The 15,442-nt window shown below is 44.6% G+C and overlaps 1 protein-coding gene across 1 annotated transcript in view; it reads left to right on the forward strand.

The window, feature by feature from the left end:
* Pkhd1 (PKHD1 ciliary IPT domain containing fibrocystin/polyductin) overlaps positions 1-15,442 on the forward strand; it is a 288,492-nt gene that overhangs the window by 121,026 nt on the left and 152,024 nt on the right. Inside the window, 6 exon segments of the mRNA XM_042672035.1 lie at positions 3,470-3,680; positions 4,270-4,427; positions 6,578-6,769; positions 9,464-9,589; positions 10,375-10,431; positions 10,848-10,978. Coding sequence (XP_042527969.1) covers positions 3,470-3,680; positions 4,270-4,427; positions 6,578-6,769; positions 9,464-9,589; positions 10,375-10,431; positions 10,848-10,978 — 875 coding nt within the window.

Here is a 15,442-nt window from a genome sequence, read left to right on the forward strand (position 1 = left end):
TGATGCAGTTTATAACTCAGTTATCCATCTTTCCCCAATGGTTAGCCAATTTTCTCAACACTATTTAACAAGGCAATTTTAGTAGATCAAAATATGACTCTCAACTATGTTTACATCTTGGTCCTTAAAACCCATGACTATGACTTTATCCGTCACAGGCAACTTTGCAGAGTTGAGTGTGGCACACACCTCTCGTTCCAGCAGTTGGGAGCAGAGAACTAAACAAGTAATATAAGTCCTGGCCTGGGGAAGTCGCTGTGCATTAACTGTGCCAATCAGCTTGGATTCTGTATGCATTTCTTTATGAAGTTGTTTAGCTGCTGCATAGGTGACGGGGGTCGGACGGCCTTTCCTGACCAGGAATTATACGCATACCGTTTGTGAGTCATCGCTCTTCATAGACCTCCCTTAACCCAAGCTGGGTAGCCTCTTCCTTTCTACTACACCAATTGAAAAAAAAGCATAAAAAGTACAGTTTAAAAAGCTTAGTAATTTATAAGTATGCTTAAATGACAACAGGCTGTGCTTTTGACTTGTAATTTAATAAAATGTTTAACCACACTGGGCTTTCAACATTGACCTGTTAACCAACAAACTATTCATTTACTCACACTAATGACTTCTACTCATAATTGTCTTTCCTACAAATTATTGTTCAAGCATTTCAGTGTCATTTATCCATAATTGCATAGTTCCAGAGTACAGTTCTTACCAAATGGGCATAGAGAGAAAGAAAATCATCTTTGTGGGCTGACACACTCTCCAATCACTAACTGTCCTCTGTCTTGTTTACAGACTTAAATCTGTATTCCATGTGAATAACAGAATGGAAGAAGGGAGGGAGAATGAGGAAGAGAGACAGAGAGACAAAGATTGAGAGAAGGGCCACATCATTACAGTAATGAAGAAATAGAATCATATTTCCTTTGATAACAGAGTAGCAACGTAGAGATGCTCACAAGGGAACTGGAGGTGCTCTTCTCAGAAGCACACAGATTATCCCTCGCCTCGTGTTCACTCGTGGTTTCTCTATTAGCTGTAGAAAACAACGTGTGATCTCTTTTTTTCCTTTGCAGAGAAATGATCTCAAAACTTATTCAGATAGTTTGTCTATATTCTGGTGGCTCTGTGAACATTTGACAGGCTGTATGTAAGTTTATGTTAGTAGTTAAGCATGCACTTTAAAGATTCTTAAGATTCTCTGATTCGATTCATTCATTCCAACTTGACCATTATCTAGGAGAATGGTTAGTTGAGAAAAATCTTTGTTGTCTCCCCTTTGATTCTGCCACATGGCTTGCTTGTTGGTACATAGAAAATAGATGTTTGTGGTGTACTAACTCTCAATATTGTGCACAACTGGCCACAGACTTTGGTAGATGTTTTCTCTATGCTTGATAGAGCTTTTTCTATGCAGACAACCTAGAATGAGTGAGAGAAACTCACACTTATGACATTTACATACAAATACACTTTATTTCATTTTACAGTTCTCAAAGGTTAAAATACACAAACAAGGAATAAAATTAAAAATTATTTTCTTTGGGGATGATTTATGTCTTAATTTTCACCTACCCTATAATTAGAAATTTTGAACTCTGTAGATTTTTTTTTACAGATAAAATTATTGCCTGAGTAAACTTTGGAAATTATGTCATTAACCCTGAGACCTTTTTAAGTGTAGAACAACATGATTGGAGCAAGTGCATGCACACACACTCACACATACACAAACACAGTCAAATAAATAAAGAGGAAAGTTGAAAATAATTTGAAAATGATTTATTGTCGGCCACCTCTGTAGTTAGAGATTCAAGTATTACTAATTCACTTTGTGTGAGAAGGGAGGACAGTAACTCGCTGTGGGCTAGAGGTAAATGATGATCTATTGCAGAGGAGGGAGAAATGTTCTGAGGGCCGATGGGGGCCTTAGGAGGAAGCTGTGTGGTTTCTGAAGTAGTGCTTTACGTGCGCCTCTGAAAACTTTGCCTTGACTCTTGCGGGAAAAGTCCTGTGCAATCAGCGAGACAGGTGACCTTCTGAAATCCCAAGTAGCTAAGGACTAGCACGCTTGGATGTTGAAAGTCAATAGGTGGGCCAGAGCCTAATACAAATGAAGCGTTCTCCTTCTTTCAACTTTCCTTAAGTATTCTTTCTGGAGTTGGGCTCCGGTGGCTCAAGCTTGTGGACTATAGTTTCTCAGGAGGCTGAGATCTGAGAATTATGTTTCTAGCCCTGGGCAGAGAAGTCTGTAAGAATTTTATCTCCAGTTAACCAGCCAAAAGCCAGAAGTGGAGGTGTGGCTCAAGCGATAGAGTGCTAGCTTTCAATTAAAAAGAATCTAAGAAAGAGTACAAAGCTCTGAGTTCAAGCTAGTCCAGTACTGGCACACAAGGAAAAGAACTCTGTCCTGGACACTTTCAGTATTAGATGTGAAGGTCATTTAGTCTGTCAGGATCCAGGATGGCCATGGCCAGATGATTTCTTTCCATTCTGCTTACATTATCTTGTGACATGGGTTGAATTCTTTATGTAGGGATTTGTTATGGCGGCCTATTCAGAACCTAACCACCATGCTTTTTTTTTTTTTTTTTTAATTTGGAATTAGAAGTGGCAAAATCTTCTTTTCAGAACACAGTGTAGCACAGGGACAGAAGAAAACAAATAGCTACCAAGGGCTGGTGTTGTTGCGGCAAGTTTCATGGTAGATACGTGATAGGTATTATCTCACTGAAGCCTGATGTTGGAAGAGCACACTTCTGTTTGGAAGGGAGGAGGCTGGGGCAGGGGCCTGACTCAGAGCAGCTGCTCCCCAGAGCAACCTGGGTGGAATATGGCGATGGGCTGCGAATCCAGGGCAGATTCAGCCTGATAATTTCTGCCTGTCACATGTTACCATTCTATCCTGGACTCCTTTTATTGCTACCTTTTATAGATGAGAAAAGTAATACCCAGATATCCTCTCTCCTCAATAAAGCCCCAAACTGATATCCAAAAATTAGTGTGTATTGATCCGAGGCTTTCACTTCGTGTTCTTTCATGGAATTTTCTGCCTGGATGGACCACATATTATTAACTGATGATAAAGGGGAGGTGAATGAAGGATAAAAAATTTGATCAAGGGCTGGGCAGGTGGCTCAGTGGTAGAGCGCTTGCCTTGTAAGCCGGAGGCCCTGGGTTCGATTCCTCAGCACCACATAAGCAAAAAGAAAAAAGCCGGAAGTGGCGCTGTGGCTTGAGTGGTAGAGCGCTAGCCTTGAGCTGAAGAGCTGAGGGACAGCGCCCAGGCCCAGAGTTCAAGCCCCACGACCGGACCAAAAAAAAAAAAAAAATTTGACCAAAGTGCATATATGCATGTAAGGAAAGACTGCAATGAAACCCCTTTATGCACTCAACATACGTTTAAAAGTAAACTCATGAATTTATTAAAAAAAAACAACCCAAGCAGGTTCTTTCTTGGCTGCGTTAGGTGCGCTCCCGGAAGTCACGGTTACCTGTCTTCGAGCCGCTGCCCGTGCCCAGGACACCATGCTGGCGCTAGAGGACGCCGTGGCCTGGCGTCGTGGGGATGAGGTTGCGATCATCAGTGGAGCAGGCGGGGAAGGTGCCCAGCCTGTGGAAGAGACGGTCACCGTGGAAGCTGTGCACGGTGCCGACCTCCATCTAAGGGCTCCCTTGAGGTACGGGCTCTCAGCTGACGGGGTCCGGAAGGAAGATCAGGTCTTGCCCTGTGTTCGCGTCCTGATGTTGGCCTTTGGATGATATCTCCTACACGAACTAGTGCCAGACATTGCAACAAGGAAAGAAAACCTATGAGATGTTTGGAAGATTTAGACTAATTACATTTTTTTATAGAACCCTCATAGTTCTGCCTTATAGAAAATGGTCAGTCAACACCGTAACAGCACAGTTCCTAATTGTTAAAAAAATGCATAGGTCTCGATAGGAAATGCACTCATTACCTTGCTCATGTAACCATAACCCCTCTGAACAGTGTCTTTACAATAAAAACACATATTAAAAATGCATAGGTGGCGTGACATTGAGGAAGGTGCTGTGTCATATACTCACACGTGGAATAGTAGAATAGTGACTCCTTATCTATCTCATAGATAATGAAATTACGATAATTAAAAAATGTATAGGTGAAAAGGTCACATTTTTGGCATTCGAGTTCTAAAGAAACAGACCCCACGTGATCGAGTCATGTAGTATTCCCATTATGGCTTGGCGGGATGGCATCAGGTGCGTTTTCCTCTCTTTCTCTAGATATTCTCACAACGTTACTGAGCATTGGGTGGCTGGAGAGCGCCTTGCGTTAAAGGCTGTGGTGGTTCTGCTCAGCAGGAAGATTTCCATCCGCGGAAATCTCACCAGTGAGAGAGTGGAGCTCCTTACCTCATGCCAAGAGTCCAGCGCTTCTGAAGGTAGAGCTGTGTTTGGTTGGAAAGTCCAAGAGAACGCATTGCTCACTGCCCAGGGCAAGCCCCTGGCAGACCTCTTTTAATATGGAAAAGCCCTTAATGCTTGGATGTCCAGAATGCTCTGTAATTTTCAGAATGCTCGTGGTCAATTGACATTTCATTCTCTCCTTCACTTGCAAGAACCTTGTATAAGAGAAAAGACAAAAAGACCAGAAGAAATGGTAAATGAGTGGTTTTGCTGAAAAGGGAGAAAGATCCTGTTAAAATAAACACAGAGAGTTGAATTACAGCTACAGGTTAGATGTTATAATGAAGTTTAACTTGGATTCTGTGCCCTTAGAGTCTCAAGGAAACCAAGGTCATAGGCTCAAGCAGCCCATTCTTACTGATTAGACTTGTGCCCCTCTTCCCCTTTTGTGTTTTGTTTTCTGAGTGAACTACCATATTCTCCAGGTAAGTAGGGTGTGTGTGGGAGTGTCAATTTATCTTCTTGTAGGATAGCTGGCACTGAATCACACTGACGTGCCTATTAAACATCTATTTCAGGGATGGTTAGTTTAGTAGGTTATGTTTTGGTTTCTCAGGCTGTAGATTATGAGCCTTTCACATGGTGTGAAGATATCATTTGTCAACTTTGGTCCAGGATGGTGTGGGTGTCAAGGATGACTTCCAGGCACGAGCTCTGGATGGATGATGACACTATTTACTGAGATGGAAAAAGGAACAGGTTTGGGGGGTGGTGATCACGAGTCTAATTTTCTCCACATCACCACCGAGGTAACAGGCCAGAGTCCGAGTCCAGGTATGTGGCACTGTCTGCACTCTGGGAGAAATGTCAGAGTTAAGTATTTGGGCAGAAGGTGTGTGTCTGTGTGGGCTGGTGTGGTGTGGTTGGGAGTTGTTAGTAGTACAGAAATATCTCTGCCTCGGTCTCTTCCACCCAAGTCATCCATTACAGACGTAGAAGATGTTTGGATGATAGTGGGTTAGAATCCACCGACAACTTTTAACAATTCTGCAGAATTGGGATTCTTGCTCTGCTCAGATTCTCTTGGTAATTCTCCTACAGGTTTTCTCCACTCACATTTTTCACTAGGTTGAATTCAGTCATGCTGCCAGTAGACCATACTTCAGATCTGTTCGTTGCTGATGGGAAACATCTCTGATCTCATCATCAATTATAATGTAACTGCCATGATCTCAGACCACATCACTCAGTATAGGTAGTGGGGAGGGATGGGGAGGGGTTCCAGTGTGAGAATAAGTTCACTAACTCCAAAATATAAAGCCTGGACACCTACAAATGTGTTAGACTCTCTCTCTCTCTCTCTCTCTCTCTCTCTCTCTCTCTCTCTCTCTCTCTCACACACACACACACACACACACACAATAAAGCAGCATACAAATATACAACAGCTCTTCATTCTCTGAGTTGCAAAGGAATAGACTCTGAGTACTAGTAATGACATAACGTTGGGTGTTTTTGCTACTGGCTGGCTTCATGAACATGGATCATGATGATTCGATTCAGGAGAGAATTTTCTTTTCATCCTGAGGTTACCTCACACCAGGCAGTGTCAGGTGTTCACAGAGGTGTTCTGGTCCACGGCCCCCACATCGCAGCAGTAGGGTTCAGCTGTGTTGGGTGCAGTAGACTCTTATCTTCACCAGGGGGCCATTGAGGAAGGAGAGGCGCAGGGGCATCGATTTCTTCTCTGGAGCCCTCAGTTTGCCAGGATGAAGCTCTGCCCTACTGGACGGCTTAAAACCAAACGAGTCGGTGGGAATATTCAGGGTTCATATGTCTTCCCTTCAAAGGCCGACTCTGAGAAGATAACTTAGCCATGTATTCCCCTCCTGAGAATCTCTTGGATTGATACAGAATCCATTGAAGATGTGTCTGTGGGTTAACCTGCCGTGTTGTGTCAACAATGAAGGTCCTAGGGGCAGGGTTCTGGAAATAATAAAGGCAGCACCCTGTCCTCGTTACGATCGCTGTCCTCATCGGTAATCCACAGGGAGGAATCAATGTAAAAGTAAGATTGAGGAATGAAATAAATGTTCATGGTTTCTCTTTTGGGCCACTAGAGCCTTTCAAACAGAAAGATTTGTCTAGGAGCCTGAGGTCCACTGGACTTCATTCTGTGTTTCAGACGACCTGAAGCATTGCTTGTACTCCAAGAGCGAGAAGATGTTAGGATCCAGGGATCTGGGGGCCAGAGTCATCGTCCAGTCCTCCCCTGACGAGCCCAGTCTGGTGCAGATGAGAGGAGTACAGCTGCGAGACCTGGGGCAGGGCTTCCGTAAGCACGTGAGCGCAGTCACTCTGGTGGGAGCTCTGAGAGGTGAGGGGTTCAGCCATGCTCTATGTTCGCTTGTCTGAGTGTGAAGGGCCACGGTGGGAAATGCGCAGGATGGAAGGATTCAGAGATGCTCTCAGTCAAGCCGGGGTTTGCGTGCACCGCTCATTCATGCAGCTTATTACAGTTCGGAGTTGGGCTAATTTTGGTGTCAAGTGTCTCTGAATTTGAAACGTAAAAACTTTATGATTCTGGGACAAGCAGTCTAAACAGTAAACTCTGTGCAAGTCTAGCACACGCCCAGTGCGCCACAGCCCTGTGCTGTGTGTCTGCTCACGCTAGCTTCGGGCCAGGCCACTCACTTTGGGGAGCGTAAGCCGTCGGCCCTGTGGAAGTCGGGCACAGCCACGGCCTTTTACGGGCAGCTGTCCGGATCTTCTGCCTGGAAGTGGGTGGAGGGTTGGCAAGACCCAAGGGCCCATCTTGGGAACACCAAGGAGGAGGTGCTCAGCCCCTGGCCAGAGACAAAGGTATAGGAAGGGAGCAAGAAGCTCCCTGAATAAACCTGAATAAAGGACCAGAATAAAGGAGGAGGACCATGGGCTGTGGTGAAAGTTCTGGAATGTAAGGCCAGAGGGCTATAGCAGCAATCCAGGGCGTCATTCAGACAGTCCGGGCTCAGAGGCTAAGCGGGGGAGCCATAGCAATGTCTCAGAGTGGCCTCCGTCCCTCCACGCCGCCCACACCACGCACTGACCTGGCCTCGGCTCTGGCTTCCCGACGCGGGTGCCTGAGGACCTGGGGACAGCTTCGGGTTGCAGGTGGGCCGGGGAGGGGCAGGCTTTCAGCAGCCCTTGGCGATACTGCGGGCAGAGTCTCTGCTGGGCAGCCGGGATGCGTGCCTTCACGTCAGGCCATTCGCGTGTCAAGGATGTCTATCCTGGCTCCCAGATGTTTCTTGGTTTGGTTATCCTGGCCACCATCCCTAGTACAACAGGATGGTTAATCGTACCTGGGGGCCTTTCTGGTTCCTCAGATGACTGCTGTTTATTTTTTAACTTATTGAATTAATAGCTGTTTCTTTATTTTTGTGACAGTCGTGGGGCTTGAACTCAGGGCCTTGAGCGGTCACTTGCCTTTCTTGCGGTAGGTCTGGCACATGTGATGGTGAGCTATGCCTCCACGTGGAGCTGTTTCATTTCTGGGTAATTGGAAATAAGAGGTCCACAGGATGGCAGGCGTGAGCCGCTGGCGCCTGGCTGCCTGTTGGTTATAATGCTGCAGCATAGGGAACACAGAGGTCATGTTCAGTCAGCGAGTGTCTGGCAGTCACACGCGAGGTCACGGAACATACTCAAAACTCACCTGCCTTTGCTTCTAAGAGTAACTGCCCCCTTTTCTATTTATGTATATATGGTTTATCTGAAGATATCATCAACGTGTAAGTCCCTGTTAAAATGCAAATGTGTTTGAGTCGACAAAGAAAATGTGTTTTTTTTTTTTCCTGGACTAGTCAGGAACCATAATCCTCCTGTTTTCTTCCTGCACAGCTGGGTAACAGGCATGAACCCTGTGCACTTACTTGCTGTTCACCCATTCTTGATGCAGTTGAGGGAGGGAGACCCAAGATGTAAGAGGCTCTTGCCGGTGCAGTGTAGCTTACTGCTTCACAGAAGCACTTTTAAAAAAACTTATAAGTAAAAGGAGTACACTCTAAAATAATTGGTCAGATGTGGAGTATAGTGTGTGAATAAACCCGTAGTGGAGTTGTTACCTTAGTGTGCATTCATGTGTTATACACTGTACCTAATTTTATGGGCTGTACTTTCATGTAACTGACAGTGCAATAGGTTTCTTTATAGCAGTATCATGATGAACATGAACAATGTATTGGGTTTGATATGACAGTTTCTTCGTGACTAGATGACAGAAGTTATTTACTCCCCTCTAATTTTATAGGGCCACCATTTTACATGCAACCCATGACTGATAGAGACCTTATTATGTAGTGCCTTGACACTCAGTGAATATTTACCCATTGAATGATTCAGGCCATGGAATAATATTTGAGGGCATTAACTTCAGAGCCCAGACATGGAACCAGAGCTATTTCTAAATATTTCTTTATTCCTTTTAGCATAATTAAACATATCATCCCATCAGTTTCACAAACTTAACATGTTCAAATGTGGGGCTCATGATCCTCAGATCAACTTTTGGCTTTGCTAACAATTTTGACTACAGATAACTGGTCATCTTGGGCCCCAAATAGTCATTGCATGCAAGCTATAAATACTAATTTCCAGCTCAAGAAATAATGAGCACACCTCCTCATGGATGACGCCATTTGCAAAGAGAGACCAGAATTGATCCAGGAGCAGCATCGTCCATAGCTCTGAACCCCACCCACCATGTTGTCATGGGAGATTATGCCAGAGACGGTGGCCAAATGGCCGTCCTGGCAGCCACGTGACTTTTGTGCTCTGGCCACACTTTTTCTCCAATGATTTTCTTTATTTTCACACTAATCTTTGCATTCAATCCTTGTTTATCTTTATTCAGGCCAGTAGCCTGAATTTTCTGGCTTCTTAATTCCGTAGCTGTGTCCCAAGTGTTGAGTTTCACTGCTGTGTGGAAAAGTACTTTCAGTGATGGTGTAGCTGGCCTTGGACGTGGTCAGCAGGACCTGAGGTGCTGGTGAGATCCAGATGCAATTTCCACTTTAGCCTTTCCTTCCAGGTTCCTATGTTCACGGCTGCACGGTGAGGAACTCCTTCAGCAGAGGCCTCAGCTTGCACAGGACCTGGGGCCTGAGGGTGGACAGCAATGTGTTCTACAAGATTTCAGGCCACGCACTGCTCGTGGGTAAGTGAAACACACTCCTTTCTTCTAGCATTATCATTCTTGAGTACGAGGACAGGTAGCTCCTTGCAAATGTTGAATTCCCAATTGATAAAAAATGTGGCCTTCAGATCATGATGAATTGTCTGTAGTTTGAAACTCTTAAGTTTAAACTTAGTCATCACTGCAATCAGCTTGCTAAACGTTATTAATTAGGCTCTTGGCATCTGCTATATGGCAAATGAGGTAAAGCATTTGTCTCATGATCCCCCACATTTCCAAACCTAGACCCAAACGATGACTCAAGAAGATAAACAGAGTTCTAGAAATGAGGGCTTTGGCAGGGCTATGCCTGCCTGCCTGCCGATATCACTCAGGGACTAAGCACTCCTGTGTCTCATGGTCTTTCCATCTTCTTCTATTCCATCCTCATTGGGTGAGAAGCGTCCAGGCAGGGTCCGGCTCATTCCTCCAGGACCTCTGAGACCTCCTGCAGGAGGAAGAAGGCACTCAGCTTGAATACTGATGGGAGGCAGCGGGGCTGCCAGCGGCTGCCAGACAGTCACTTAAGAAGTAAATTGGAGGAAGACCTGTTTCTCTGTTCTTTGCATTTAAACATTTGGCCTACGACACCCAGAATTACAAAGTCCATAGGATCTTTATTTCTTTGTCTGATTCATAGATTAAAAAGACATAATCAAAATCAAAACAGCCAATACCCAGAAAAGAAGTAGTGCTGCAAGGTTTCTCGTTTTCCTGAATTCATCAAAGAGCTGACGCAATATGATATATATATTTTTTGTTCTCAGGAATGTACATGGATATAAGAAATCCAGCCCAAGATGCTCCTCCTGGAAGAAAATGGGGTAAATATGCAATCTAGATTTTAAATCTATTTCAGTCCATTCACAGTTGTCATATATTTTGTATTCAGGTCTGATGTCTTAAACTTGCATACTAAATTCTTTCTAAAGATATTATATATATGCATATTCTACTTGTTCAACCCTCCTTAGACTCTGTGTATAATCTGAATAAAGCATTTACGTACCATTTTAGGTGCCTCATAGAGGTAGCTAAGATGCTAGTATCATGTACACATAATAAAATGCCTTATATGGGAGGAATTGCATATGTATGCATATATACACAGATATGCTATATATGATGAAATATGTTACATAAAGTAGATTTAGGAGAATCAAGAATGTTGAGTTATATTATGTTTGTGAATACCCTGGGTTTGATTTCTTTTTTTTTTTCTCTCTCTCTCTCAAATCAGACAGGTCTGAACAGGGCAATATAATAACAAACAATGTCATCATCGGTGTTTCTGGTGCCGAGGGTCTGTCTAGTCTGGAAATGCTGGCCCCGTCTGCCATCTATATCCGCAGCCCCACCAACGTGGTAGAGGTAACAGTGTGAGCCGGGCCGGAGCTTGGAGGGCGTACATCCCTCCCACAGGCCACTGGGGCAGGCCTCCCTGGTACAGTTCCAGTCATTGGCTTGATGCATGTTTGTATCAAGATACTTGTTGACAATTTGGTTTTAAGCAAATTTAGGATAAATTTCATCACTTTGGTTTCCTCTTGAGGTTCCTAAAAAACTCTTTGAAGCAATGCCTGTGTGGATCAAAACAAAGTAGATATTGATCGTTTTTCTGGTCATGTAGATGAATGTGAACTAAATATCTTCCTGAATTACCCACAGTGGGTGAAGACTTTTATCTCTCTGATTCTAATTATCTTACTGTTATGCCTTACAAGAATGTTTACAACCAAATGAGGTGTGTGGGATTAGATCAGCTTTGGAGAGGATGAGGTAGACTCCAATGACAGAGAGTTCTTTCTTTTTTCTTTGTCTTTTTCATCCTCTTACATAGTATAGCTTAGTCTTAATTTCTCTTGATAAAATTGTAACCATTTTCTGAAATGAATTTTTCTGAGCACATTTCAGCCACAGATCTGAGGGTGAGCCACTGCGTCAGGAGTGGGGAGCTGTTCACTCCCCTCTTTCTGGTGATTGTAGTTCATGGACTGTGGACGTGGTAGAGGGCCTCAGTTTCCCAGGATGTTGCTCTGAGCAGCCCCCCTGTTGTAACGTTTATACCAATCTTCCGAGGAACTCTGGGGTTGAGCTGCTTCTGCTGATCATCTATTTGTAATTACTTTCAGTTGAGTAACCCCTCGTAAAAGTTGTGGTTATCTCTGCAACCTTCCTTACACTCTTAATTGTGTCTGTTCCAAGGATAGCACTTACACACCATTTTAGGTGCCTAATAGGGGTAGCTAATAAGCTGGAAAGGAAAGGAAGCAGAACTGCACGGACTGGAAGAAACCAAAGCCTAGATGAGGTGTGTTGCACTTGTTGCTCTGGCAGACTTGAGGAGCGGCTAGCTATCATGGCAAGGCCCGAGCAACAAGAGCCATGGTTTGGTGTGCTTGTGATGGAGCATCATCTTGATGATGCTGAGATGCCTTGAAGAAGGCGGCTCTTGGGTTCACCTACCTACCTGGAGCTGCAGTACCTTTGCCTCACGTGTCCCTGGCCACTGACTGATGGGAGCCGTGGTGCAGAGGGCCCGCTGCCCAGCTACTATGTCCCCTGGAGCCTTTGTGGACTGAGCTGTAGAGCTCTACCCAACCATCTGTGGAAAAAGAATGGTGTCCATGACTAGCAATTGCTTTTTCTTCCTTTCTCTTCATTCACTTGTCTTTTACAAAGTTAAAAAAAATACAGTGCATGTTTCAGGGAAAGCTGGTAATGCAATTTCTTTTTTTTGGTATGTTTTTTATTGTAAAAATACTGTACAGAGGGGTTACAGTTACATGAGCAAGGTCATGAGTACATTTCCTATCCAGCATTGCTGCCTCCTCCTTTGTTTTCCCCCTACCATCCCTTCCCTCCCACCTCCACAACTATGCAATTTCATTAGTTACCTTTCTGACATCTTCAGTGACACTAGAATTCTGAAGTTCGCTTTTTATTAGCTTATTAGGCCTTTAGGGTCCAAGTACAATGTCTATCGCATAGAAATTGCTCAGTAAAAATACACTACATTGTAAGAATGCCAGTATAATTCCATGATTGAAGAATAAGGGCAAAGGGAAAGTAAAGAATGTTTCCAACATTTCAAAGTCATTCTGAAGGCTGAAGAGAAAGTTGAACCAACAATATTATTTAGACCCTGTCAGACTCATCTGTTGTCTTGAATGTCACAAAATCCAGCCCAACTTTCCAACCATGTCTCTAGTTTTCTGCCATTCTATGTCTTTTGTATTCTGCTGTCCAAACTGTGTCATTCCTGTGGGCACAGGTGACCACTGGGAATTACATGGACAAACCCAGGAATTACGAGCATCTCTTCTCCCTTGGGGGTGATGAATCCCAGTGCAGTCATGGAGCAAGCAGAGTGTTTATTGAGTGTGTTGTGTGTGGGTGATACATAGAACGCTTTGAAGAGTATATTTTAGAAATATACCTTTATCCTAGCATGATCCTGAGGGGGCCACAGTAATAGTGGTATGGATATATGTATGTGAGAACTATGCGAAAGAAGAAGGGATGTGGAGAGAGGACATGGCTCTCCAGGAAAGTTACTGTGTTCAGAAAGCAAAACTCCTTTGCTCTGAAGAACTATCTCCAGCTGGTAGATTTCCTGTCTTACAAGGTGCCTGGTTCAGGATGGGATTATAGCTAATGGGATGTATTCAAGCTTGATAGATCATTATATTAATGTAATTGATTAAGACTTTCACTGGTTATTTCAAACTTTTGATTTTGAAATAATTTCATAGACAAAAAAATCTAGGAGAGTTTCTGAGTAGTCTTCACCTAGCTTGCTTCAGTGACAACATAACCACATCTTTGGTAACAGAATAAGAGCACAGTCAGGACACTGCATGGTGTGGTGTTATTACCTGCATGACAGTACTCATTTACACCTGGAAAAGGTGGCTTACTCCACTTCATCTGTCCACACACTAGCATCTGCCTTGAAATCCTTAGCCTGGAGGTGGTAGGGAAGAGACCCTCAAGTCTGTGTGATAGTTTGTGGTTGTTTAATATTATTCCAGAATTGTCCAGATGCCGTGCCGAAGACAAAACTCTGTCACGTATTAAAAAATTCACCTTGGCTTGCACTCAGGTACCTTGGTAGTATACTCATCTTCAAGCCTGCACAGCACAGACACCTTTCCATTTTGACCTTTTCACATCGTCAGATGGTCTGCCCATCCAAGGCAGGTTCTCTAAGAAGATGATATAGATATATATGTATATATGTATGTGTGAATATATATATGTACATAATCTACCAAACACAGATGCTATCTGTGTGATCTTCTTGGACCTGTGCTTTTCCTTTCCTCTGCTCTCCAAAGGCAGATTCATCCTATTCCCCCCCCCCCCCCCCCCCCCCCCGCTTGCCAATGCATTGCTGTATCTTTCTGGAACATTCCATGCCTAGCCTCTTTTCTTCAGCAGCGCCAGCAGTTGAGTCTCCTCACAGGGCTCCTTTGCATCTGGGCAGAGGCTCCAGCTTTGCAGAATGCAGACCCTTCAGGATCTCTCAGCGTCCCCGCCGGATGGCGAGCCTCCCTCCGGCCCAGCAGGGGCCAGTCTGTGTCCGGAGCCTGAGCACCCCCCTTGGTGTGTCCCCTGTTGGCGCAGGTGTCGGAAGCTTCCTGTGAGCCGACTGTGTTTAGGATAGTCTAGAAAAACCCTCAAGAAGAGCCCTCGGGAGGTGTCCATTTAATTCGAGGGGAAATTTGTTCTGGTTTGTGAATCAATTTTGTAAGGAATTCTGTGTTCTCTAGCTCTCCCTGCTCAGTCGGTAATGCATATTTAAGAGCTGCCTGAAGGGTTAACTTGGTTTTTTTTTTCCCCTTCCTTTCTTCCTTCCTTTCTTCCTTCCTTTCTTTTCTTTTTTTTCCCTAGCCCCTGCAGATGTTACCTAAGGAGCTGGCTTATGTGGGTAGTCAATTTCTCTCTGGAATTTCTCTTGCTTGACTGTCCATAATACATTGACTTCCACAAAGAATTGATTTCCACACAAAATTCCCTGCTTTGCTTCAAACCTTCCCCCTGCAAGGCGCGGTTGCCTGCACTTACACAGCTTCCCCACAAAGCGTTTGCCGCGTGCCTAGTTGGAATCCGGAGCAAGAGGGTCCGGAAGCAGTGCGAGCCCACTGCTGATGTGTCTCTTTTTGTAAGAAGAGTGAGCCCTATCGCTGATGGGGCACCTGAGTAGCAACCTTCTGCCCAACAAGAAATACACCTGAGAAGTGCTCCGTAGGTGCTAGTGGCACAGGGTAGTTGATTCCACGCGTCCTTCCCATTCACTGAAAGCACATTCTTTCCTAGTGCCGCCGCCAGAACCTTGCCACTGCTTGTAAGGTCTTGGTGATGAGCAAAGTTCACCACAGATGTGTGTCCGTCTGAGGGCATCGCCGTTAGGCCCTTGCGCACATTTCTCCTTGTTGGTGTGCTTGTGGAAAGGTGGGTGTTCAAGGGCCTCCTCTCTGCCCTTCGGTTCTGGCGTATCTACAGATCACGTGTTTAGAGAGACACAGCCACCAGGCGCAGGGCACCGGCAGGTGGGGCGTCGGGTGTACGGTGCTGGGAAAGCGTTTTCTATGCAGTCACGGCTGTGAACACAGCGGTAGTGTTTAGTTGCGTAGTCCAGGAGGGTTCCAGAGGTTTGTGTTTTTCCAACTCAGAGGCTGGACTTCCTCCTCAGGCACAGACTCATTAGGGTGTGTCCCACTGTCTAGGGAAAATGAATTTAATGCTAGAAAATGTTCTTTGGGGGAATGCCTAATGCCAGACTTGATTGTTATGAAAACGATCACAGCATTCTTTTTTTTTTTTTTTGGG

This window comes from Dipodomys spectabilis, unplaced genomic scaffold, assembly GCF_019054845.1.
Source record: "Dipodomys spectabilis isolate Male_0828 unplaced genomic scaffold, ASM1905484v1 ptg000669l, whole genome shotgun sequence".
In the NCBI taxonomy this organism is placed as follows: domain Eukaryota; kingdom Metazoa; phylum Chordata; class Mammalia; order Rodentia; family Heteromyidae; genus Dipodomys; species Dipodomys spectabilis.